This window comes from Papilio xuthus, unplaced genomic scaffold (genome assembly GCF_000836235.2).
Source record: "Papilio xuthus unplaced genomic scaffold, Pxut_1.1 DF827714.1, whole genome shotgun sequence".
NCBI classification, from domain to species: domain Eukaryota; kingdom Metazoa; phylum Arthropoda; class Insecta; order Lepidoptera; family Papilionidae; genus Papilio; species Papilio xuthus.
Window position 1 is genome coordinate 787,375 of NW_013530935.1, and position 25,604 is coordinate 812,978.

At 33.2% G+C, this 25,604-nt stretch overlaps 3 protein-coding genes across 3 annotated transcripts; 1 reads left to right on the forward strand and 2 right to left on the reverse strand.

Moving 5' to 3' along the window:
* Window positions 1-546: 546 nt before the first annotated feature.
* On the reverse strand, window positions 547-7,856 carry CatD (cathepsin D). The gene is made up of 10 exons (XM_013310820.1): window positions 7,727-7,856; window positions 7,564-7,649; window positions 7,301-7,427; window positions 3,228-3,351; window positions 3,030-3,148; window positions 2,661-2,770; window positions 2,198-2,284; window positions 1,577-1,730; window positions 1,199-1,405; window positions 547-804 (listed from the first exon to the last, which is right to left on the reverse strand). Exons 2-10 carry the CDS (start codon window positions 7,638-7,640, stop codon window positions 643-645), a joined length of 1,167 nt encoding a protein of 388 aa, XP_013166274.1. The 5' UTR covers window positions 7,641-7,649; window positions 7,727-7,856; the 3' UTR covers window positions 547-642.
* A 5,453-nt stretch (window positions 7,857-13,309) lies between these two features.
* LOC106116868 (uncharacterized) lies at window positions 13,310-21,697 on the reverse strand. The gene is made up of 10 exons (XM_013310919.1): window positions 21,613-21,697; window positions 21,305-21,431; window positions 19,758-19,963; window positions 16,610-16,883; window positions 15,974-16,292; window positions 15,559-15,699; window positions 15,232-15,267; window positions 14,876-15,012; window positions 14,038-14,307; window positions 13,310-13,738 (listed from the first exon to the last, which is right to left on the reverse strand). The coding sequence occupies exons 1-10, from the start codon at window positions 21,693-21,695 to the stop codon at window positions 13,601-13,603; spliced, it is 1,731 nt and encodes a 576-aa protein (XP_013166373.1). The 5' UTR covers window positions 21,696-21,697; the 3' UTR covers window positions 13,310-13,600.
* Window positions 21,698-22,026: 329 nt separating this feature from the next.
* LOC106116600 (CD151 antigen) lies at window positions 22,027-24,811 on the forward strand. The gene is made up of 4 exons (XM_013310480.1): window positions 22,027-22,239; window positions 22,398-22,751; window positions 22,996-23,145; window positions 23,566-24,811. The coding sequence occupies exons 1-4, from the start codon at window positions 22,174-22,176 to the stop codon at window positions 23,794-23,796; spliced, it is 801 nt and encodes a 266-aa protein (XP_013165934.1). The 5' UTR covers window positions 22,027-22,173; the 3' UTR covers window positions 23,797-24,811.
* The last annotated feature ends 793 nt before the right edge of the window (window positions 24,812-25,604 follow it).

The following is a 25,604-nucleotide window of genomic DNA, read 5'->3' on the forward strand; positions in this document are numbered from 1 at the left end:
AAAATAATAAAAAAAGCAAGAATATGAATTATGTTTGAGAGCAACAGTTTTATAAGAATTCATATAATAATTTGGTTACATCAGATCTTTCCTATTTGGGTTTTTAAAAATTATATTTTGTAAAAGAGAATCTCATCTTTGGTAGAAATCCTTGTTTTAGTGTCTGACATTTACATACAGAAAAGGCAAAAAATTAATTATATTGCTTTTTTTGGTGTTTTGTTCTAAAAAACACTAAAACATTAAAGCTAGATAACAATTAAACATCTCTCTATAAGCACTTTACGAGTAAACTAATTCCAAAGAACACCGGACAGATTCTAGACAAACTGCATTGTAACAAAAATTATGGATTCCATTAATATTCTATAATGTGATGTCTTAATGTTAACTAAAATACATTCGTAAACCAACTTTAAAATGAAAATATTGTAATTATTTCTTTTTAACTCTTGATGACTCCAAAGAGATGAAATATAGTTAATTTCAACTTTTTAGAGTAATCAAGAGCGAAAAATTTTCAAATTTTTTGAGTCACTTTTTTTAAAATAAAACAATACTTATCTCCATATTTAAAACTTGGCTACAAATGATAAAAGTTCCATGATGTATGTTGATGTCTGTCCGGTGTTTCGTGTGTGTTCACACGGCGGGCGCGAAGCCGAGCCTCTTGTTGGCGACGTCAAACTCCGTGTAGTACTTGCCGATGAAGACATCGCCGAGGATCCACAGCGGGCCGTTGGGCGGCGGGATGTCCAGACCCATGAAGCCTGACAGGCACACCGTCTTACCGAACTGAGATACCTGGAATTCATAATTTCTACTAATTAGGACAAAGTTTTAGAAAGTCTCACATTTAGAGTATTTTTAGAATTATTTAGGGAGTGGGTCTGTTCGACGAACCTTAGGAAATCTGCGTTATTTGGTGATTTCCGAAGGTCAAATTTTAATAATTTGAATTTCCTTTTTTTCCCACCCTTTTCGTATAAAATTAGGGATGGGGAAATTGATTTGAGGTGGGAGGGGAAATATTTTTTATCTATGCGTCCCCTTTTCTATTGATTTAAGGTAGTCAACGCGTCTGCAACTACTACCTTTTCTAGTAAGCAAAAGTTGGGAAGGGGAGGTGAATTTGGCAGGGGAGGGGATGTTTTCTGTATATCCACTGTTATTCTGCTTTTGAAAATGTAAGCATTACCCTTAGTATATAATCAGTGCCGTCCAGTCCGAAGGTGTTTCCTCCCAGAGAGAAGTGTACTCTGGGCAGTTTGGGTATGAGGGCGCAGTCGACCGCGTACTGTCCGAAGGCGATGGGTGTGGCGCCCAGCGCGCGGTTCAGCGCCGCTACCTCCGACACGGGGCCACCAATCAGCGAGGTGCCTGTGTCAGCTATTGCTGAACAACCCTGTCATAACATATACATTATAAAACAAACATTTCTAGTATCATTTTTCTAATATAAACAATATCATTATATCCAGTGTCATTGTAAATCCAAGATGGCTGCCGCCACAAAATGTCGGATGACATATTTTTACGGGTATCAGATGAAAGGGCGAGGTATGAGTGTTGTGACCTTGGCGCAGAATGTCTGTCCAGCGAGGGAGACACTGTCCATGCGGAAGCGCCAGTAGGTGGGCTGGACTGGCACGTAGGTGAAGTTGCCGCGGTAGTGCGCCGAGTCTGACCCGCCCAGGATTATCTCCCCGCCCTGCGCCGCGTTCGGGTCCCTTACACATACAACACACACAATTATTAGTTAACTCTACCTACATAAAACCCTTTTTCCACTGATGCGATTTTGATCTCTTGTATCTTCGATTGAACAAATTTCGCCAAAAAACTAGGCAAAGAAGGGATCTATAAACCGTTAAGTCTATAGGTGGTCATAATAAATTGCCTAAAAACCTTTTGCAAGCATTATTTTCAGATTCTAAATCCCAACCACTTATATATGTTTTTATTCGATTTACATATGTATATTTATCCGGCATTCTTACGGTGAAGGAAAACATCGTGATGCTGCACATATCTGAGAAGAAATTCAAAGATATGTGTAAAGTAAACCCGCACTTGGCCAGCATGATTAACTATGACCTAGTCACCCCTAACTTAGGGTAGGCATTGAGCCTCTCAGTTAGGACATATAGTGAGCTGATGATGAAGATATTGGTGTGTCTATCATGATGTTGCATACCTGTTGAGGTAAAAGGAGAAGACAGGCTGCACAAGACCCTGTGTCACCATGTTGTCAAACACTGGGGTCACGCCGTCCACTGCGATGCTGCATACAAACAATAAACATCACGCCCGAGAAATACATGGATAAGCAGCTACGATATTTATAAATAGTACTAAAGTTCTATGTTAGTAATTTCATTTAAAGATAATTCTGTGCTGTTCCGCTTACAATTGTCAGAGACAAAAGGCCAAGGTTATTTGACTGAATTTTACTAATATTATAGATAGAAAAGTTTTGGATGTATGGATCAATGTTTGTTAAAAGTTATATAAAAAACGGCACGAAAATCATTAAAATTTGACATAAACGTAGAACATATTACTAATTAAGTTTCTTTTTTAAATCTCGAATTGAGGCAACAGCTAAAAATAAATTATGGTTTTTTGACTTCTTGAATAAAAGATGGCGTGGCGTGTACCTCTTGAATGCCATGCCGAGGATGCCATCAAACTTGGCTGCGACGAAAGCCAGGCCGGGCTCCGACAGCGCCTCCGCGAACGTCTGCCCGCGCACCGTCAGACCTCCCACCTGACATCAACACACACAACACTCGCGTTTTGAGGAGAAAGGGAAATATCTTCTATCTGATCATCCCCTTACCCATCGATTAATAACAGCCAACTCATTTGCAAATGGCCGCTTGCTTATTTGTCAACTTTTGCTATAAAATGTCATAAAACACCTTCTTGCAGTCAATTTCTAATGGAAACCTAAACTCTTGAGGTAGAATCGCGACTTGATGGTGTGGTACTTGTTGTGCAACATGTTGCGCTACATGTATACTCACGGTGACGTCATCCTGCGAGAGGTATCCGGAGAGGCTGCCGGAGCCGTAGTGTATGGCGAAGGACGTGCCATTCTTCACATAGGACCGCGACTTGCTGCTGTCGTACTTGTTGTGCAACACTGGAAACGTAACAAAAACATAATAAACAAAAGACAAATTATTTTGGAGTACAGTAATATTATTATGAGAGTTACTCACAGCAGGCAATATTTGTGAAATGACACTTCTTGGAAGGCACCCATAGGTTTGAGGAGCCAGTATCGAATACGACCTTGAAAGTCTGCGGTGGGTTACCAATGGAAATTGGTCCATAGTATTGCGCCTGTAATTTTTTTTAAGTTAATTTATATGTCATATTGTAATAATAAAACTAATTATTGGACTGATAGCGAAGAGTTTCGACCAACATCTCAAGAAGCTCTCGCTAAAGAGTTGGATTAAGGGCCCGATACAAAAGGCAGTTATCCTAGAAACCGCACGCATCGTGAGAAGGTTCCTGTCTCTGCAGCCCTGACCACTGGTTGTTTGAATCATGGGACTCCGCAGCCGGTGGTGCTCTATTTTTAATATATTATATTTTGTATAATTTTTTATTTTATATATAAAATGTAATATATTAATAATAAATGAATAAGATTAAACTAATTATAGTTATTTTGTGTAAAAGATGTATACGTCTTTTCAAATATGTTGACGGCTCAATGTCATCTACGTTGCGTAGTGCTCTCAACTGCATTTTTACCCCCGCTACGGTAAAAGACTCGTGATCTTCAAAGTCCCCAAGATATTTGATAATCTCAATACAAAACTATATTACTAGTAATATTATAAAGCGGAAGAGTTTTTTTGTTTGTTTGTTTAAACGCTAATCTCAGGAACTACTGGTCCGATTTGAAACATGCTTTTTTGTTCGATAGTCCATTTATAGAGGAAGGCGATCAATAGGAGCGAAGCGTCAGTGAGAAATGTTGCATAAACAGGGAAAATTTTTCGTTAGTCTCTCTAAAACTCGAGATTGCCTGAACGGATTTATCTTATCTCGGTCTTCGAATGTTCGTGGTGATCTAGGGATGGTTTAAAAGGTGAGAAAAATTAGAATAATTGTCGGGAAGAAATAAATTTTTGTTTTCTTCATTTTACGCGGACGTAGTCGCGGGCGACAGCTAGTACAACTAAAAAAGTTTGTTTTGCCTCAGGAACACATATTGATTTTATTCCTTCTTTTGTTTATTAAATTACGTAATATAGATGTTTCTTAAATATTATAAGCTGATATATAAACACTCACGTAAATTTCGGGGACGCGGCCCGTCGCTCACTACTACCAGTACCACTCATCCTGATGAAGGGCCCCCGATGGCCTCGAAACTAGTCGATGCCGCCACCGGACGAATATACGTGAATGTTTAGCCGTGTTTATATATCAGTCTAGTATAACGTCTCACGAAAGTTTGAATAATCTTAAATATTATATTACCTATTTATTTTTATTTAGTTTTGCAATGTCACGTTTTTCTTATTTTGAAACAATGCCAATAAGAATTTTCTTAAAACTATGTATAATGTTTCTAATTATAATTCGTAACAGACATAAATCACATTATACAGTGCACATTTGAAATCCATGAAATTGTTTTTGCACGCTTGCCACATTGAGCAAAATATTGTTCTTGTTATTGCCCTATTATATACCAGTAGAAAATAATATCGATTTTTTCAAACTAATTCAGTTAAAATAAACTTATGATTGATTATTAATAATCAATTAATTAGATAATTATATGAATTTAACAGTGGTAGAGCCCGCTTTAACATCTTCGCACGAATTGTCCCGGCTTGCCCGGTGAAATACCACGACCACACAGAATACAGGCGTCAAGTGGAAGTAATTCCGCGTACAGTCTGATGAGTGTGCGTTCCGCAGGCCTAATTTAGTCCTCTTTCCTTTCCCACCCTTTTTCTTATAAGGAAAGGATGGGAAGTGGAAGTGGACTTTCCGGATCAGAGGATGCATGGAAAGGGAAAATATTTTCTTTCTCTGCATCCTCTCCTCAAGGTAGGCCACGCATATGCAATTGCGTATGTCTATGGGTAACGGTCACTACGCTATTTCAGTGATTTCAGGTGGCCGGTCGTTTGCCACCTTATGAAAAAAAAAAATAGACAAATAAGTAAAATTTTTGACTCTTTTGGAATTTTATTTATTTATTATTCTGCTAAACCTGTCTTAGAGGCAGGTTTCTGGACTTAGAACACTGTATACATAATATCATTATCTTTGACACAACAGAGATAACAATGTTTTAAATGGAGACTTTGGTCTAAGAAACCCACAGTCAGTGTTCTATTGATTACTCAAATAGCCTATATTAATGTATATTTAAAATTATAATTTAGTATGACAAATACCTTTAAATTGCAAATATTAACTTTCAGATAACAGTAATGGTATGTTTACATAAACTAGAGGACAGGAGAGAGCGGAGCAAATTTATCCAAAACTTAAATGAGCTTTATACTATTGAAATGAGGTTTAATTTTAATTTTCAAAACTTTTTTACGTTTGCTAAGATAAATTAAACCTTGTATCATATGTATAAAGCTATTAAACATTTTATTTGCGATAACTACTCCCCTCTTCTCTAACCATCTATGTGAACGGACCCTAACAGGGTCAGACTGATTATATACAATAACACGACATGTAAACATAGAAGTGTTCACTGACATCATGATAAGTATATAATTGAGGTGGTAAGGTTATCACTTGACTGGAGAAATCATGGACAAATGTGATTCGCAAATAAATGCCACAGGATCTGTACGAGATTATTGTATACTTGAAATACGAAGCATCGTTCCTTGTGCGTACCGCAAAGGATTGGAACAAGTTGCCAGCCTCTGTTTTTCCGTCCAAATATGATATTGGGACCTTCAAAAGTAGAGTGAATACTTACTAAGCTAGCGCGTACCATCTTTGACCAAATCTCCACTTCACCAGGTGGGATCTTGGTCAAGTGCTAGCTTATAAGACGTAAAAAAAGACACAATTCTTGTTGCTTCTAAATAATTCAGCTTTTATATATTTAACGCTTAGTTATTTAATAGTTTAATTTTACTGTGCACGTCTTTTGTTATTAAAAGCAAGCGTAAAAGACGTGAAAAGTAAATTAAAACATTGTTACACTTGTATATAGTTCAATTTTATTTGAGATGCAAATCCACTCTGTTCTACGCCCCAATGTTTGTGAAGGGACCCTAATGCTTTGTTAGTTTAGTCTTGCTCTACATTTTTGTTTTAATATAAACTGTTTACATTGAAACAGTCATATCACAATGTATATTGTTTTTTCAACTATATTTGTGTTATTTTTATCATTTTATCAGTCTGTCTACATTTATTCGACATTCTTACGTTGAAGGAAAACATAGTGATGCAACCTGTACATATATCTGCAAAACTCCAATGATGTGTGGAAACCACCAGCATGGTTGACTATGGCCGAGTAACCCCTAAATAAGGGTTGACTCCAAGCCAACTGAGATGTTAAGCTGATAATGATTAGTCTATTCATGACCAATACATATTTATATGCTAAGCCTACGAGATTATGAGGTTCATTATGAGGTAAATAATATTCATAACACATTTGAACTCCTGATTATATTAGTTTGTTTTGTTTTAGGTAGAAAAAATACCTACTATGACTTAACAGGAAATTATTAAAAGAAACAACAGTTGGAAACTGTTTGCACTATTATGTTAGACAATAGGAAAACATTTCAACATAAGAGAATTCAGTTGCACACAACAATCAATATTATATAATGACATTAAAGTATTCAAGGATTTTACAGTACTTAGAAAAATAGCCAATATATAGGCTTGTAAAAGAAACCACTTGTCTACCAATTGTGAAATCAAAAAATATTGGTTCAGCTCATTTAAAATTAATTAAATACTTATAACTTTTTAACAACTATCTTGTAAACCTAAAAAAAAAATCTAAACTTTTGTCAAAATAGCCATTGTTAAGTAGATAATGGTTATTTACATATTAAGTCATGTACTTATCAATCCAATTATTCACCATTATATCTGCAAGTTCCCATGAATCTTTTCCTTACCTTAAATCCTCATACTTTATTTTTGGATAAAAAAAACATTACTAAAATTGCTTCTACTTATTTGCATTGGTCCCACATAGATGTGTACTGTCTAGGAGTTAACGACGCAATGATAAAATAAATATAATTTTAGGAACACTCACATCGAGGTAGTTGGAAAGCGGTTCAGGCGCTGGTCCCGAGACCGCGTACTTCAGTCGAACCTGCTGCAGCTCCGTACCAACTTCGTGAAAGTGTTTGCGCACCGATTGCATGCGATACAGCGGCACCCTGATCACGTATTCAATTTTATACGGTTAATTAATTAATTAGAGCGAAGATGACGAATCAATCTCGTTAAAAGTTTTGAGGTTTTTTAAGCAAAAACATTATTAATTAAAAAAAGTACCGCATTTTAAAAGTATACCTGGTAATCCCACTGGCGCATGCAGCGGCGAAAGCCAGGAATAAAACAAATAACTTGCGCATTTTGTTGCAAGTCATACACGGACTCTGAAATTTTTTATTAAAACTTTTACATCGAAGTCATAGGAGATATATCATTTTACTATTGCTTTCTAGATACTTACTGCTAAAGGAACGTTTCTCTTGCACCGTTAGATTGTACAAATCGCCTGAGAATTGATAAAATCGACGTATTTATTTTCTTCGCTTTGACAAATAAACTACACTTGGACAGAGTACAAATTAAATTACCGGCGTTTTTAAGATGTCACGTCATTTGTCAACATCTGTGCACAGAGTATAAAGCATAAATATCGATTTTGACCTATGAAAATTGTAATCGATTTTGATGATGTTTTTGTAGGTTGAAGCAGATGTACATAGTATAAAATAAGAGTATGCCATTCTCAACATAAAAAGTATTCGATTTCTTATCGTATATTTGTTTTTTATACTTGATTATTACGCCACTGTTAGCACATAGTAAATAAAATTGTGTTCATCGACAGACTCTAAGTGTAGGGAGAGAATTATACTATAAAGTGAGCTTGTGCCTTATTATATGCTTATTAATATATTTAGTATAAATTATGTTAGTATGGTCCAATTTTAAAATCAAACAAAACACAAGTTATTGGCAAATAATTGCCCTAAATACATACATTTATTAGATTTAAAGAATGTATCATATATATATTATACGCCAATACATACCTTATCGTCACTTTTGTTACCTACCGTGAGTTTCTGAAACCAATGTATTCATTTAAAACATATTTTTATCTCTTTTTTGTTAAAGAACAGGGATGACGATATATTTTCGTATAAGATTTTGGTCTAAGAAACCCACGGTGATAGGCTTATAGCCATAGTCACAAGTTACGACAGCAAAACAGCTGCAGATGCTACGTGGACACTCTACATAAAAATATTTACAACTTAATATTTAATCTATTCTTGAAATATTGTGCTTAAAAATGTGGGTACTTAATTGAAGAATATTAAGCCATAAATATTTAAAATAACTAACAGGAATTCCTTTGGCGTAATGCAAATTATTTTAACGACTAAATTCTTTTTTTTTATTACACTTTTAACCGCATTACAAAAATTCCAAGTAAAATAAATTCAAAGTAAAATGTATCGGATAATATAAACACATTTATGAAATGCAGAATTAAAGAATATAACAAACATAGTTTTAATAAACATAATTCGCCAGATTGAAGTTCTTGTTCACGTATTTTTAATGCACGTATAGCCCTTAAGAAAATAATGAGCATAAAAAATATAACATAATATGTACAAGAAGATATCAAAATAATATTTATCTTAAAAATATGTATTTTTTTGCTGACTGTATACATGCTATTCTCAAGAGCAGGCTTATTTATCAGAAGTATGCAAGAAATGTATTGGAATGAATGCAACCAATTGACACAGTGTAGCAAATGCGGCTGCAACATTTTAATATTAAATAATTATACAGACCAAGCTTAAGTGCACTCTCATTATTTACATAAGATTTTAAAGTAACTATACTATTTTATGAACGAACTCGCCTTTACCAATATAAGGCACGAAATATACTAATCCAAAATATTCGATTTTCTTATATCCAAATTTATAATTTGTTAAATTTTGTCGTTATGAATACGCGCGTTAACTGTTACTATTTAAAAAAAAAATGTGACGGCTTATTTTTTTTAAAATTGAGCCAATTCTAGTTTACAGAGACCTAATTTGTAGAATAAAAAAGATATTTTGTGTCTACAATAAGCGTTGAAACAAGGGACGGATTAGTAATATTTTTTCTTATAAAATATAGCTTGTATGAAAAATGACATTAAACTATTGAAGAATAAAATAATGGATAGTAAATATAAATCAATAGATATTTGTGCTTCGATCACAGAGGGACAGTTTGCGTAAAAATACTGAAATAAATTGACCAATTTTGACTATGATTTTTGTTAATTTTCGAAGTCAAACTTCTTTAGGCGGAACATTGACTTAGAAAGTGCAGTTTTTACTACGAAATGAAACTCATTATCGTGAAGTTATTCGACCAAGAGATTTCTGTCAAAAATTTCAATTTGGTCTGTTGAAAAAGATAAATTAACAGCAAGAGAAAAGGCGAAAAAAGTTCTTGACAAAATAATCGATACACAAGAAAATTTAATCGATTTTCCCCGACACCACTCGTTTTGAAATGTCATATTAAAAATAACAAATATAGAGATATCCCTTGTTTTCTTACCTAAATCATATTAACTCTAAGCGGATAACTTCACAATCATATTTTTTTTTATTTAATTTTGATATTTTATTACAAAATTAGAATTCCATAGAATCTTGTGCGTTGGCACAAAAGTCAAAAATATATAAAGGAGTGCACTAAACTTAGTCTAGGTATTGAGGTCTCGAGAATTATTATTACCCTGCCTCCGATGTTAATAAACATTAAATTACAATATTCAATTACATATGGCGGCTTTATAAACTGCATTGCCTGATATGTTTGTTGACTAGTAGGGTAATTATAAAACTTTTTGACGCGGATCTATAGTTAGGATAAAACTAAGACATTATCAAGATTGGGGTAAGACATGTTGAGAACATACATAGATGTAAGACCCTGTAATCTGTCCTATATAATTTAGACCCGCGTCTACCCTTTTTTATTATGAACTACAGTATACAAACAATTAAGATAATGCAATTTAAGCCTGATACATCTAAAGTCAAAGAATTCAATAGAAATAAGAAATTATATTTACACAAATGTAATTTTACTAATATTTCTTATACCATTCCAAGTAAGCTCTAGGCTTGTGATAGGATATGGTGTACGACAATAGTCGATTGGCGGAAACTCTCGAGCACATGATCGGAAATCCGTAACGTTAACCATTAGGCTATTGGCGCTTTATTTTTCAGTTTTAATATTTAAATTGTCATTGTAAAATGTTCATAAAATTTGTCATTTCTATTGAATTCAACTCTACAATACAACGAGTGCACAATAACTTAAGGGTAATGACGTACACACATGTCAGGTTATTTTAAGAGATAAGCTTCTTTACATTGTACTATCTCGATGACGTCATTGGTATTAATTGTCATGTTATTGTAGACAAGTAGTTTTTATTTAATGAAATGTTATTTGGTTTACGTACATAATTAATGATTACATATACATTGAAATTCTTATATACTATAAGGAAAATATGTTATTACAATGTCGTTTTTATTGTATTTTATGAAGAATGATAAGGATAGGCAATACTTATATCTAAATTACGTTTTATTTCCAAATTATATGTACACGAATATTCGTATACGACAATTCATTAATTTTTTAATGACATTTTTATCAATAAATTTAACACATCAAATACTACAACTCAGTAGCCAGCAGAGTTTTGTGAAACGAACATAATGTAGCATAGAAAGTGTTAATTTATTTGAAGACGGACAAATAATAATATTTTTGGTATTAGCTTTATTTCATTGATAAATCTGGTAGAAATATTTGAAATCTGTAACAATAATTTTGGATGAAAGTTTAAATTAAAAATTCCCAAACCGTACATAACAGAAATGTTTTTTTTTTCAATATTATGCAACTCTACTTACAAAAATATACATAATGTCATATTAATTCAAAGACAAACTAAATTTTTGATAAAAAAAAAAACAAAATTGTAAATATTTCAAATCTGAACTGGATGGATGTTATACAAAAAAAAATGCTTTACCATGATCTTCCATATTTACCCATACATAAAACAATGTAAATCCATCAAAGACATAGAACATGATTTGCACTATTTTAACAAATATTTATAATTATAATTCACTGATATATTTGAACCCGGAATCCACTTTAAAAGTTAACCACTTCACCTCCAATCACCATATTGTTTTTAACACTTTAAAGTCCAGGACATTAATCACCCATTTCGTAATGTCTTAATGCCCACATTGCAATTAGGTGGAAAACTAGTCATAAATACATGCAAAATTGTAGCTCTTATGACAGCTTCATCCTAAGTGGGGTGCGAATTTAATTCTTACACTACACTACAAAATCACATCCCTATATAAATTTAAATTGTCCATACAGAAAAGACACAGAGATTATTTTACAATTCCAACTTACAATCAGATATAATAATTATATACATCATCATCAGCTCACTATACGTCCCCACCAAAGGGCTCGGAGCCTACCCTAAGTTAAGGGTGATTAGGCCATAGTCAACCACAATGGCCAAGTGCCGGTTGGTTGACTTCACACATATCTTTGAATTACTTCTCAGATATGTGCAGCATCACGATGTTTTCCTTAACCATAAGAACTTCGAATAAATGTACATATGTAAATCGGAAATCGAATAAACACATTGGTACATGGCGGGATTCCAACACAGGACCTGCAGATTGCAAGTCAAGTGCTTGACCACTGAGCCACCGATGCTCATAATTATATACAATAAGTAGTAAATCCAAGCACAACAAAACCATGACAAATCTAAGTTGCTCTTAGTCTATAAAGCCGCCAAATACTATGAACATTTTTGCATTAAAATTATTGCATAATTACTTAACACCTAAGAAAATTAACAATAGTTAACAAACCATTACACTTATATACACATTTCTTTTAATAAACTTATTAAAAAAAAAACAATATTAATGTCTCGAATATGTTTCTTAAAATAAAAAAAAAATATAGAAAACTTGATAATTTTTTACTATAAATTACAAAAAAAAACTCTTATTCAATGGGTTAGCAGAGATTATAAATATAAATTTCATGATCCTGAAGAAAATATAAATTATTTATTGTCACCAATTTATGTCCCTGATTTATTTATAATATGTACTATTCACAAAATAAATGCAATTATATCATCAATAATTTAAAAGTAAATTTATAAAAAAAAATATATAAATAGAAAGATTCAGCATTCATAATTTTCCAATCAATTCGTGCAAATAAATGACAAAAAAAAAAAACAAAATAAAATATTCAAAATAAAAAACATAATAACATTATGAGCGTAACCTTATTTCATTGGGCAAAATGTCCTCATAAAATCAGGTTAAAAGGTTTCTCCTATATTACAACATTTAAAGCATTATCTTACAGCCTATTACGTAGATAAAGATTTAAGAAAATATTGAAATTTCTAGCAGATCAAAACATCTGTTCAAGTGTAAAGAAATATTTATAGTAAATTTAGTAGATTTGTCCAAACACTAATGTTAAAGTGAAAACTAAACTCATTTTGCATGCTGTTCCTATTTAAGCGTCCTTGTAAAAAAAATTATAGTTACACTGATGCTGTCTCAGTAAACCATTTGTAATGAATTGACACCTGACCATAAAGAATCTTAGCTTAAGAGTAATTTGGTAGCTAGCACCCATAGATAAACAAGCACTAAATAAATTTGAAGATTTATAATACTGTTAAAAGTTTCTGGATTATTCTGCTATACCCTAACCCTCATTACCCATTATAAAAACTTTTGAACCCAAGTATCATAGACATTTATAATGAAAATTGACCATAGATTATTTTAATTAATTAAATAATGTAGAAAGTATGTAAATATCTATACATTTAGACCGGAATTAAATCTCCAATTTCGGTGAATTGAAGTTTTTGTCCAAATCTAATATTACTGCAAATAATCTTTCGAAGTTACGCTTACAGATGATACATTTCAGAACACATTGTACTTCGTAATATTTACAAAACATTTATGGCACAGATTTCCAGAAACTTTACCAATAATTCCATAACACCCAAAATTCATATTCTGGTCCCATTGTGCTTGAATTTAGTTACCCAACACAATCTTTAGCTTTTAGAACTCACAAAACACAACACATGTATTTGAGCGTTCTCACACACATTAAAATGTTCATGATGCACTGTCAACCTTCATCATCCATTGTTCTTCATAACGCACAGTATTTTATCACTTCACCGTGGGAGCGGTTGCTCCGAGTTTTGCTGCATCACAGTGCGGTACAGCCGCTCGTCCGTCGACAACAGACGCACTGAGAAAGAGTTTGTTGTCATTGGTGGACCTTGCACCATTTCAATGTTGCCAGCATTAGCCTGGAAATTAAGTACATAATTTTTAATACAGATAATAAATATATGTTTTAGACAGTTTCTTCATAGTGTGTAGTTAATTTGTTGGGAAGTTAGCTTCAGTTTAGTAACCCATATCTCTGTATATTATAGTTCCAAAAGTTTATATAAAAAAGACGCTTCTTCTGCAGAATCGTAGAAGATTCTATAACCTTTTTAATATAAGAAAAGAGGAACTGAAGAAGTGTTGCCGGCATTTAAGGAAATGGTATGCGTGCTTCTTGGAAAGAATCTAAAACAAATGTAGTCACCAAGTAACTTACCAGGAAAAGCGTTGCAAAGAACAACTTGGAGACATCAGTTTGTTCTTTAGCAATGCTGAGGAGTCTGTCGCAATGCACGAGGTCATGGTCCTGGCCGTGCTGTGTCTGCGCGTGCTGGGACTGCTGCACGTGCTTGAGCAGCACCGCGGCGGAGGCCTGTATGTCGACGACTCTGCCCTCGCTGAGCGCGGCGCGGCGCACCACTTCCGCGCGCCATGACTGCCAGTCCGTCTGATCCGTGCCCGACTCACTTGAGTTCTGACGTTGTGACTGTTGAAAAGCGGAAATATATAAAACTAGCACACACCCGCGACTATGTCCGCGTGGAATTAAAAAAAAACCTAAATTAGCAGCTTATGTGTTCTTACAGACTATGTTCTACATCTATGACAAATTTTATCTAGATCCGTACAGCCGTTCTGGAGGTACCTACCTTTGGACAAACATCTATATATCCATCTAAACATTCGCATTTATGATATTAGTAAAATTAATATACAATTATTGTCTGGCCTTATCTTGCAATTGTACAGATTGACTGACAACTTTTGGTGAAGGCCAAATCTCCCCTTCCTAAAACATATGAGGAGTATGTGATGAAATAGGAAGGGGAGGGGACTGGCAACTCTTTTACCATACGAAAGGTACAATTTTGTATATGTTATTTTCACATATGTAAGTTATATATTTGAAAACATAAAGCACAATGACTTATATATAAGTGTTTAAGAGAGAGATAGAGAGATAGAGAAAGAGATTAAGCATAATATTGTTGTTATGTATAGTAATGGTGAGGTTCACTGGTAAATATGTTTCTCGTATAAATATTTAAACATACAATATGCGATGGTCTATCACCGGTGGGCGACTCAGCGAAGAAGCTCTGCTCGAAGAAGCCGTCATCATCAGATTCGTCGGGACGTTTGGCAGCCAGCAGCGCGGCCGCTATCTCTGATTTAGTCCAGCCGAGAAACCCTGAATCCAAGGTAGTTTGAGTTAATAACATTATATGGATTAAAGTTTAAAAGCAAAGATTATCCCTATTTTTTTTTTTGTTTGGAATACTTTTAAAAAAAATATTTTCTGCAAAACACATATAAAAATGCGTCAGATTTCGTTTTGGGTGATGAAAATTATTATAAGAAAAAAGTTTTGAAAAGTTTTAAGATTACTCAAATATATTTTTCGTCTTACCTTCAATATCTCTAGGGTCTAAAATGCCTCGAAATTCTAAAACAAGCAACAACATAATACATTAGTTTTACAAGTTTTTCCTTAACTCTATATTAATTATTAAGTGACTAATTAAATTAAAATTTATCCACCAAAATAATACTATAAAATATATATTCAATAATAAGTTTATGTATATATTATTAAGTTATTATATTTTTCAATTGCTAAATAGTTATAGTTATAGTTTCGTTACATGTTATCTAATAAATAAACAGCACTTTCAGTGTTTTTCCTTTTGTAATAATATTTCATAAATGTCTAAAAAAAAAAGTTAAAATGACATACCTAAATTAGGTGGTCTAGGTTCATGTGCTAATAATTCTTTGCGCACGATAAGAGCTCGTTTCTTCCGTTTATCTATCACTCTTGTTATCCACTTGTCCGGTAAACTGAACTCATGCTCTTCACGATTTCTACGTTTTTGTTCTAGAAAAAAAATATAGTTTTAATATTAATCTTACTAATATTATAAATGCGAATGTTTAGATGGATGGATGTCTGTTAGAAGTTATCTCCAATACAGCTGCATAGATTTTACTGATATGTGGCATAGATGTAGAACATCGTCTGGAAGAACACATAGACTTAATTAAGTTTTTTTATAATTCACCTGGGAAGTGTCGCACTTTGTTAATTTTTATGTCTGAATAGCCTTTTGTTAACCTTGAATATGGATAGTCTTTTATTTAAAATAACTTACCATCACTTATTACCAATGTAACAGAAATGCTGACAACATCATCCGACATATTCCTTTTTCTCTTCAGCTTCTTCTTGGCCGGTTCATCCAGTATCGGTGAGAGATCCAGCATATCCATAGGTCTTGGTTCCTCATCATGTTCATCCTTGACATCTCCATTGGTGATGGGTAATGGTGTGGAACAACGTGGCGGTGAATCTGGTGGTGCACCATTGTCAAACTCTGTCTGTAGTTCTGTCAGAGTTAGAGGGCGCTGAGTAGCTCCTATAGATTCATTGTCTATGGGCGGTTCTGCTAGATCGTCGACAAGGAAACCGTTCTGAAAAAGATTTTTAGATAAACATGATTCTTCTTTAAATGATAACTAGAGATAGATAATAATAGCCTAGGATATAAAAACTTTACTGCATTGGGGGAAAAATTTGTAAACATTAGAAATTTACGTTTAGTAATTGGAAAGGCGATTACATCACAAGGATTTTAATATTCATGGTTAGGCAAAAAAAAATGTCTTAGTAACATATTCAAGTAACTACTAAGTTATACTTATCATACCTAATCATCTAAAGGTCTTCCTTAGTGAGCTTTAATGTCTCATTAGTAAAACTTATAATTTTGTTCTAACTTTGTAATTACCTGTAATCTCCAAGTGACATGTAGATCAGCAAGCATGCCGATAGGTTCTCCATCGTAGTCGAGGAGTTGTGCATCATATGCAGTGGGTGCGCGGGGCTCCAGCTGCAGGTACAGGCGGGGTAACGTGGGCGGAGGTCGGGACACGTCCAGCTCCCGCCTGCAGCCGGGACATTCCTCCAGCTCTATGGTACTAAACTCATTGTTTATTGACGCTTTCCGCTTGCGACGGCTTGTGTTCGGTGTCTGCGGTTCCTCTCCGGAACTGACTGATTCCCTGGAATAGATTGTAATAATAATGTTTAATATAGAAAAAAGTCATGTTCATGTTTCAATGATGATGATAATCTTTAAGCTATTCGAGGTTAAATATGTATAAATTTGTACATTAATATTGTTAAGAAGAAAATCCGACAGTGTGCCGGTGTACTGGCGCAACACTAGCCTTACTAAAATGTCGACATATGTCCCCTCACTAATCATTCTGACACTTGATTTTGTAACGAAAGCGCGCCATTCATTACAAAAGAATCTATCTCGTAATGTCTAAAAATACCTAATCTTATTGCAGCATCTAACCTAGATTCCTTTTTATCCTATATTTCGCAGTAACTAAAATATTATTATATAGTAAATTTAGGAATAAAAAAGGAATAATTTTATGAACAATATAGTTAGTAACCATAATCAAATATTTACCTATCTTGCTAACCAGTTTACAGAGCTGAATGTATTATGGGGGATTTGGCGTCATTGAACGATAACAATGACCTTGAGACTATAAGTGAAAACACATATTTGCTAATTGAAGTCTTCTTTGCACTTAAAATTGCACGAAGTATTCTACAATTTTTTTTTTAAGAGAAGGGGCAAACGATATGCTGGAATATCAAGCTGGTCAACGACATGAACGTCTGCAATACTAGATGAACTGCAGGCCCATTAAGAGCATAGAACTTAGAGTAACAATTACTCTCTTTATTACCTGACTGAAAATGATTATGTAAGTTTTCGTGCCTATGTACGTTCGTTATTATGTATGTAAATTCCATTGTGATGGTTTAGTCTAAACGATTGTACCAATTTTGACGAGGGTGCTGTCATTCGATTCGCCTTCTTTCGCAGTGTGTCATATATTGCATCGTGGACGGAGGAACTAAAATTCTATATTAATGAAAAAACGAGTTGAAATCTCTCTGGTCATAATTATTTTTTTTTCATTTTAAAAACATTTTTTTTTATTTTCTCGAGCATATATTCTATAATAAGAGAGTTTTAAATGTATCATTATATTTTATTTAGCTTGAATTCAACATTTTTTTTGTTTTAAATCGGAGCCAATAGATGGCGCTATCTTGTACGTTAAAACATGATTGTAGAACTATAAACATGAATACATATAGAAATGGGAACAGTTGACAATCTCATGAATATAAATCCTGACAATAAGAAAATTACGCGATATTCATGGATTTGTATTAAATGAAATCAAACCATCGTCACCAGAACTCACTATACTTAGCTGATGCCACTACTGCTAGGCCACAAGCAAACCACGCTGGCCTAGTGCAGATTGACATCACACATATCTTGAAATTCCTTCCCGAATATGTCCAGGTTGGATCTGGATTTCCTTCATCGTAAGTACGTCAGATAAATGAAAACCCAAAAACACATGGTACATGGCGGGATTCGAACCCAGGCCGCAGATTACAAGTCAAGTAACCCCTGAGCCACCGACGCTCTAAAATCTAACCTAAAATTGTCACCAACCTTGAATTTTTTTTTCTCTTTATTATTTAGGGACTTTTGTTCTTTTGAACATGTCAGTCCCATAACAATCAACTTAGGAGCTAATTACAACTACAAGTATACGAGCAAGCGATATAAAAATAAAAAAAAGCAATGATAATACCAAAAAAAAAACAAACATTAATATTTGCACTTAATCAATATCTACAAAGGATTTTTTTTTTGTTTTGCGTCTAGCTAAAATTACAATTTAGCCTCGTGTTGTGTCCTCAAGCAGACAAAACAATATTGCAAACACACCTGTGTCGAAAGTATTGAGGTTAGTCACATTTACATTGGACTCAGTTATTATCTTTGTAAACATTTTTTAAGGTCATTTTAGCTAAAATTTTAAGATGTTTACTAACAGAACATTTTCTTAGTATATCCTATAATCACATGGCAAAAAGTAATAAAGTGTTTCCTCTGCTCAAATAACTGATAAATAATTTTTTAATAAAAAAATAAATAAAAGAGTATAAAACTTTCAACAGTTGAAATAACAGATATTATTTGATATTCAAATTGTCTGTAATTTTGTCTTTTTATTGTTACTTCCCGATACAGCATAGTAACAAAATTTTAATATCTTACTAATATTATTAATGCGAATGTCTGTCTGTCTGTCGGTCCTGAAAATTTGTATTAGAATATGTAAGGTTTATGACAGCATTTTTGTAACATTAATATGTTTTGTTATTTACTATAAATGTTAGTAATATAAGTAGCCTAAATAATGAAAATGCTACCCAAAGAGAGAGTTTCACGCGGACAAAGTCGCTGGTATAGCTAGTGCTTTATAATTTACATACAAAATTAGTCACACACAGCATGTCTTACTGTGACCGCAGAAAAAGTAACAAAAACATATTTACAATTTTTCAAAGATAATGAGACAGATCTGTTCTTATACATGTTTCAGCAATGAAAACTCGCAGTTATTGAGCCAGCAAGTTACAAAAGAGTTCTAAACATTAGTTTAAACTGTTCTACAGGACAGAATAATATTCTACACAAATAGTTGAATAAAAAATTACATACTTTGCAAGATTTGCTTACCAAGGCTATTTTTTGTTATGAATAACAGTCACTTGATATTAAGTATTATATTACAAATTCATTATTCTTCTAAAGTACACAAAACACATATACCAAGCTATATATAAAAAACTATTATAGCTTCTGTCAGCAACTTTTTCCATACCCAATAAAAAAAAAATAGTAAGTAGCCAATGCAATCTACATCTATATAAAATTTCATCTAGACTTGTGCAGGTATTTTCTATCAAATATCCATACATCCAAACTTTTGTATTTATAATATTAGTAGAAATAAGATTAAGGCTGTTGCCAAACTTACCCGACACTGTTATGTAAGGAGTCACTAACTCGTAGAACATGTTGATAAAGGTAATCCACCTTCCTTCCATACACACTTGCGGAGTGCTGCAGGACTAGGGCCAGCTCTGCAAAGTTGGGGACCACATCAATTTCCTCACCGGAACCGTCACCTTCACTCGCCTCTAGCGCACGGAGACCCGCCTCTGTTAGGTACTCTTCTAAAAGCTGATAAAAATAAAAATAATAAGAAATTAAGGTAAAAAACACTTAAGGTACGCATCCATTGGCCCAAACTAGATATTACATAGTGCTGCGTCCATCTTCCACGCCACCCGCAACAAAAGACGGCATTTATCAACAAGCAATCCATTACAGTTAGTATGTGTGTCCAGTGCGGCCTAATGGATTTGTACCTTAATAATACAATTAAAAACACTTAAAGACACTTAAAAGAACTAAATTATAAACTTCGCTTATATAATTGAAATTAGGGACACAATAAATATCAGAAACAACAACAATTAAAAGCACAGAAGTAATAATAAAGTGTTGCAACGCAGAACAGATAGGAGCTTTGCTCACCTATGTGTTTATAACCTCTAGGAGTATAAACACTGACACAAAATAACATTAATTTAATCATTTAATAACCAGAAAACCTAAATAAATAACCCTATAATACTTAGAAAAAGAAATAAAAATTGGATCACACTTTACACATCAAAATTTGTTCAGTTGTGTACGCTACAAGCAGTCACAAGGAATTCAAATACATGTGAATAACATTACCCTCTTTTCAGTCAGGTTAAAATATGTCGAATTCATAATTAATTTGACCAATCCAACTGTATAAGTTCTCTTACGAGATGTAACTCTTTTCATTGGATGAGTGAAAATACTATAATATTAATACAAAGTTTTCTTAAATACAGTGAGATATTAACTTGTAGTTTAATTTTACTGTTTTTAGTTTTAACAATGAGTTTTGACAATGATATATTAATTCCTATATTTATTAAAGCGAAGTAATACCACAAATTACAATATTTTCTTTAAATATTACTAATTCATAATGATTAAGTGAAATGTTATATTTGTTAGTGTTAACATAACCAAATGGATGCAGAGAATAAAACTAAAGTATATAATATTTATATTAAGATTAATTTATTATTATTATTACTTTTTATTCACAAAGTATTTTTAATTATAAGGGTGTCTAAATGAAACTTAAAATATAATAACATTGGTATTGTAATTTCTACATACTGATTCTGTTACAAGGTAGTAAGAAAGTTTTCTTTCCATATAATAGATGTATAAGATTTATTATAGGCTTGTAATTTATATAAATTTGAAAACATTTTAAAACTTTTTGTTTGTTTGGATAATATGCTAATGAAGAAGCGGCGTATTGAAACAAGGTAAGCATGGCTATATTAGCAGGTAATGATGCCAATACATTATAATTATTTGGCTAGTTTTTTTGCTAATATTATTTAAATGCAAATATGTAGTGATATATTGAGATTCTATAAAGCGTTTATCAGAAAAAACTACACTCACCGCACAAAGGTCTGTATCGAAACTGCGGCGAACATCACTAATAGGTTTCATCAACTCCGCCACGATTTCTTCCAATCTTTGAGAGTTCATACTCCACCGTTTTACTCGCTGATGCGAGTTTCCTTCCCTGAAAATAATAAAATTCCATTGGTAACATCACAGGAACGCGACGCGGGCACAAGCAACATAAGTTGTACGAATGGCGCGAAACTTTCTGTCATCTAACTAATTTAAGTTGTTAAATGAAATTTTAAATATCACGCAATATTAAATGGATATAAAGTTTTATCACGGGAATTGTAAATTACCTAAGCGTTTCCAAACTATCGGCGTCCATTTTACGAACATAAAATCTTATGATTAGAAAGAACGTAATAATAACGGTGGCCATTTATTTTTGTTTTCATGGGAGACATTCCATGTTCGCTGTCAAAATGTTCGCTGTTCGGTGTTCGGTTGTTGTTCGCGTCTATTGTTTTATCTGTGGTTATGTTCCGAAAACAGATACATTATTTTTTGTTTATGTTGTTAAAACTAATCCAAAAAACATAATGTGAAATAAAAGTCTCAGATTATATTGCACTTAAATCAATAATTTATTATTGATTTTGTAACATTATTATAAGTTCCGGCTAAATACTCAAGCCCTAGCTGTCAAAGCTATATTTATTGTCTTTGGTTTTGTCTTGTGTCTTATTTGATTGCTATTCTGTGTATTGGATTTGAGATAAATATTTGTTTTATTGACATAAAATTGTATCTAAATACAAAGTTGTATTATTTAAATGCTAGTTAGAATCGTTGACTGAAACTTCATTAAAGAATTTTAGTATTTTAATTCTGATTTACACTGCAACAAACGAAAAACGATGGGCATGTCGCGTTGCTACGCCCTCATGAAATGTTTGCTGATACTGTTCAACATTATTTTCTTGGTAAACCCAATAACTATATTAATATATTCCTTAGTATTGGAAGCTTATCTTCATTATTTAGATATCCCAAAGCTGAACAACCTTTAGGATTAAATCATATTTGGTACTTATTTTACTCATCTATTGGCTTGGGTTGTTTATGTGGTTGTCGTTTTTAGGTTGTTGGTCTAGGAGCATGCGCCTTCTCGGGCTGGGCGTTATGGGAGGGTGCAGGCGGTGTAGGCGCTGGAAGAGCGGGTCTTAGTTGCGTAGCTGTCTGGGGCGCAGTACTAGCCTTGGGCGCCGTCGGGACTCTCCGAGGCGTCTGCGGTGCAGGGCATGCTGCAGCGTTACGCGGAGGCTTAGCACTGCTGGCGCTGGCTTGTGCAGCAGAAGCAGCAGCTGCAGCCTGGGGTGCTGCTCATGCACCACAGCTGAGACAGGCACTCCGTGATAGACTACGAGACACAATAACCCATGATTATGGGCTTGTGCATTCGCATACGCATATGCTTGATGTTATACAGCATGAGGTAAGTTGATTAGAATTAAGTGTCTAAAAATGTAACAAAAGGTGTGACAATAGTAATCTTTTGGATATTTTTATTGATTAAAATACATATTTTATAAATATTCAGTAAAAGATATATTTATTAGGCATAAGCCATTAGCAATATTCTTTATGGCTGAGTATGAATGAGGATTTAAGCATATTGCAGATTTTCTCGGTCAATGTATCATAATTATTTTAATCTAATATTTTATATTATATTACAGTTACAATGTTGCGGTGCTGAGAGTGTTCGTGACTGGCAGGAAGCTGCGTGGGCTGGCGGCGATGTCGCTGAGCCTTCACCACGAGGCTCCCTTGACTTGTCAGTCAGTGCTCCAGCCTCTTACTATTGGGTACCCACTTCCTGCTGTGCGGTGAGTATTATACAATGAGTAAGGACCTAAAAGTATTGCCTTGGATCCAAGTGAATTAGAATAGACTAATATTAATATAATACATGATTTATTTATTTCAGTTGTAAGAAATTGTCCAATGTAAATAGCAATTTTTTTTATATGCTTGTAGGATTACTTAACTTACGTAATTTAATTAATATATAATACCAATATGTTTATTTGAGTTATATACAGTTAAATTTCCGTATTCGCGGGTGTTACGTTCTGGAAACTTGTTTCGTTTGAATATCTGCTACTTAACATTTTAGCCGTGAATATGGAATTTGTCTACAAATTTTTTGCCTGCCAATTGAAAATCCGCGAATATAGGGATATTGTAGTTTTACCATATCAAACTAATTATCGATTACATAATGAGGATTTTTCTATATTAAATAGACTGATGACCCATTCGAGTGTGAGACATCTCGTCGTATCGCGACAGCATCGCGCGGGTCACCCGGACTGTATACTGTAGCATGCGCGCCGCGTGTGCTTGCCGAGCTTGCTCGTGTGGCGCGCGCACCGCTGGGTATAGCGGCCGCGCTGCTTGCCGCGCATGTGCTTGCGTTATTGCTCGCGCTCGCTATCGCAGCACGACCTCAACATGACACCAGGTACAAGGCATAAGATTAAATAGGGGAATTAAAGATATTATATTTATTCACTAAATCCAATAGTTTTTCATAAAATCTCCTGGATTTTTTTTAATTTCTTAAAAAAGATATCTTTTGTCATGAAAATTACATCTAATTTTAACAATATGTTGATTTAATTATGTGATTATGTTATACATACAAACAAATAATTGTTTTTTTCTTGTATTTCATCCAAAGCCAAGTTTTTAGTCGCATATATTTAGTACAGTTAAATGTGTTCAAATGATTTAACACTTTCAATGCTACCGACTACCCCAGCGAGTACATTTTATTACATGAAAAATTATAGTGGCATTGAATGTGTTAATCTAATAATATAGCTTATTGTAATAGGTTAAGGGCCTTTTCAAACATGTTACTGTGTATTTCCACTGGCGAGATATTTTTTTTAATTCTTTAAACAGTGGAAATTAATTTACTAATATACATAGCAGATTTGATAATGTTGTTACTCAGTTTTTTTTTTGTATTTTGCATTTTATTTTTTTATTTTTAGGGCATTTTGGCTCTGATACGCTATAATTATTTCCTTTTAGTCACATTCCGTATGTCCGAATGTTGTCAGACTGATTTTACGTTGATCTTTATCTATACAAGACTGATTTTATTCGACCAGCCATATCTGACTGAAACTAAACCAAAATATTACTACAATAGTTTAGAATAAGTTAACTAATATCCACTTTATAAATCAATTACAATGAAAAAGGATTGGAATCTTATGAATTAAGTTTTTTTTTAATTTATTATTATCAATAATAAAAAACTAACTAAAAATATAATGCATCACCCTGTATTTGAAAGTCGAAACAAAAAAACATGTAACTCTCTTTCGGAATAAATTAAAAAATGTCACATTCATGCCATCTCTTTCTAACCTTATTAAATTAGAAAGAGATGGATAGATTTACACCCAGTCAGAAAGAGAAGCTATTCCATGTTACATGTTTATGGAAATTAATAATTTTGAATAATAACAGACTAACAGACATTTATTACTTTTATTTAGGTATTTTAAGTTATTTGCGTGCCATATATGTTATTAATTCTATTTATTTTTCCTATCTTAGTTGTATTAAGAAAAATATTTAAAAAATTTAAGGTGATTTTTTTTTAATTTTTTTTAATAAAATAAATGTATGAATATTATATGTAATTGTAGATTTCGATAAATAAGGAATTTAAGTCATAATATACAAGAATTAATGAGTGAGCTGAGGGCCGCGTCCGCGAAATAATTCCAGTACCACTCATCCTGATGAAGGGCCCACCGATGGGCTCGAAACAAGTCGGTGCCGCCACCGGACGTATATACGTGAGTGTTTAGCCGTGTTTATATATCAGTTAAGAATTAATGGTTTTGTAAAATTTAAATGATTAATGGTCAGGCTATTTGACGTGGTTTTTTGTGCTTATTCGATTATCGTTATTTTAGGGTTTAACGTAATATTAGAGTGGACATGACTTATAATTTTAAAAAATTGTTCTACACTGTGTTTTTAAATTTTACATCCCTTTAGTTATATTGTTTTTTGTGTATAATTTTTTTATTGTTTATTTCATGAATACAATTATTTAGGAAAGGAAATAAGATTTTTCATACAATTCTGATGACGTCATAATTAATATTGAATTCTCGTATTTATTTACACCAAAGAGACTGTGCCGTACTTAAATCTTAACCAATGTACAATTTATGTTTTAAGTTTTTTTTCCACTGAGACTGATTTTTTTTTCATATTTTACAATGTTTACTTAAAATTACTAAGTGCGTTTATT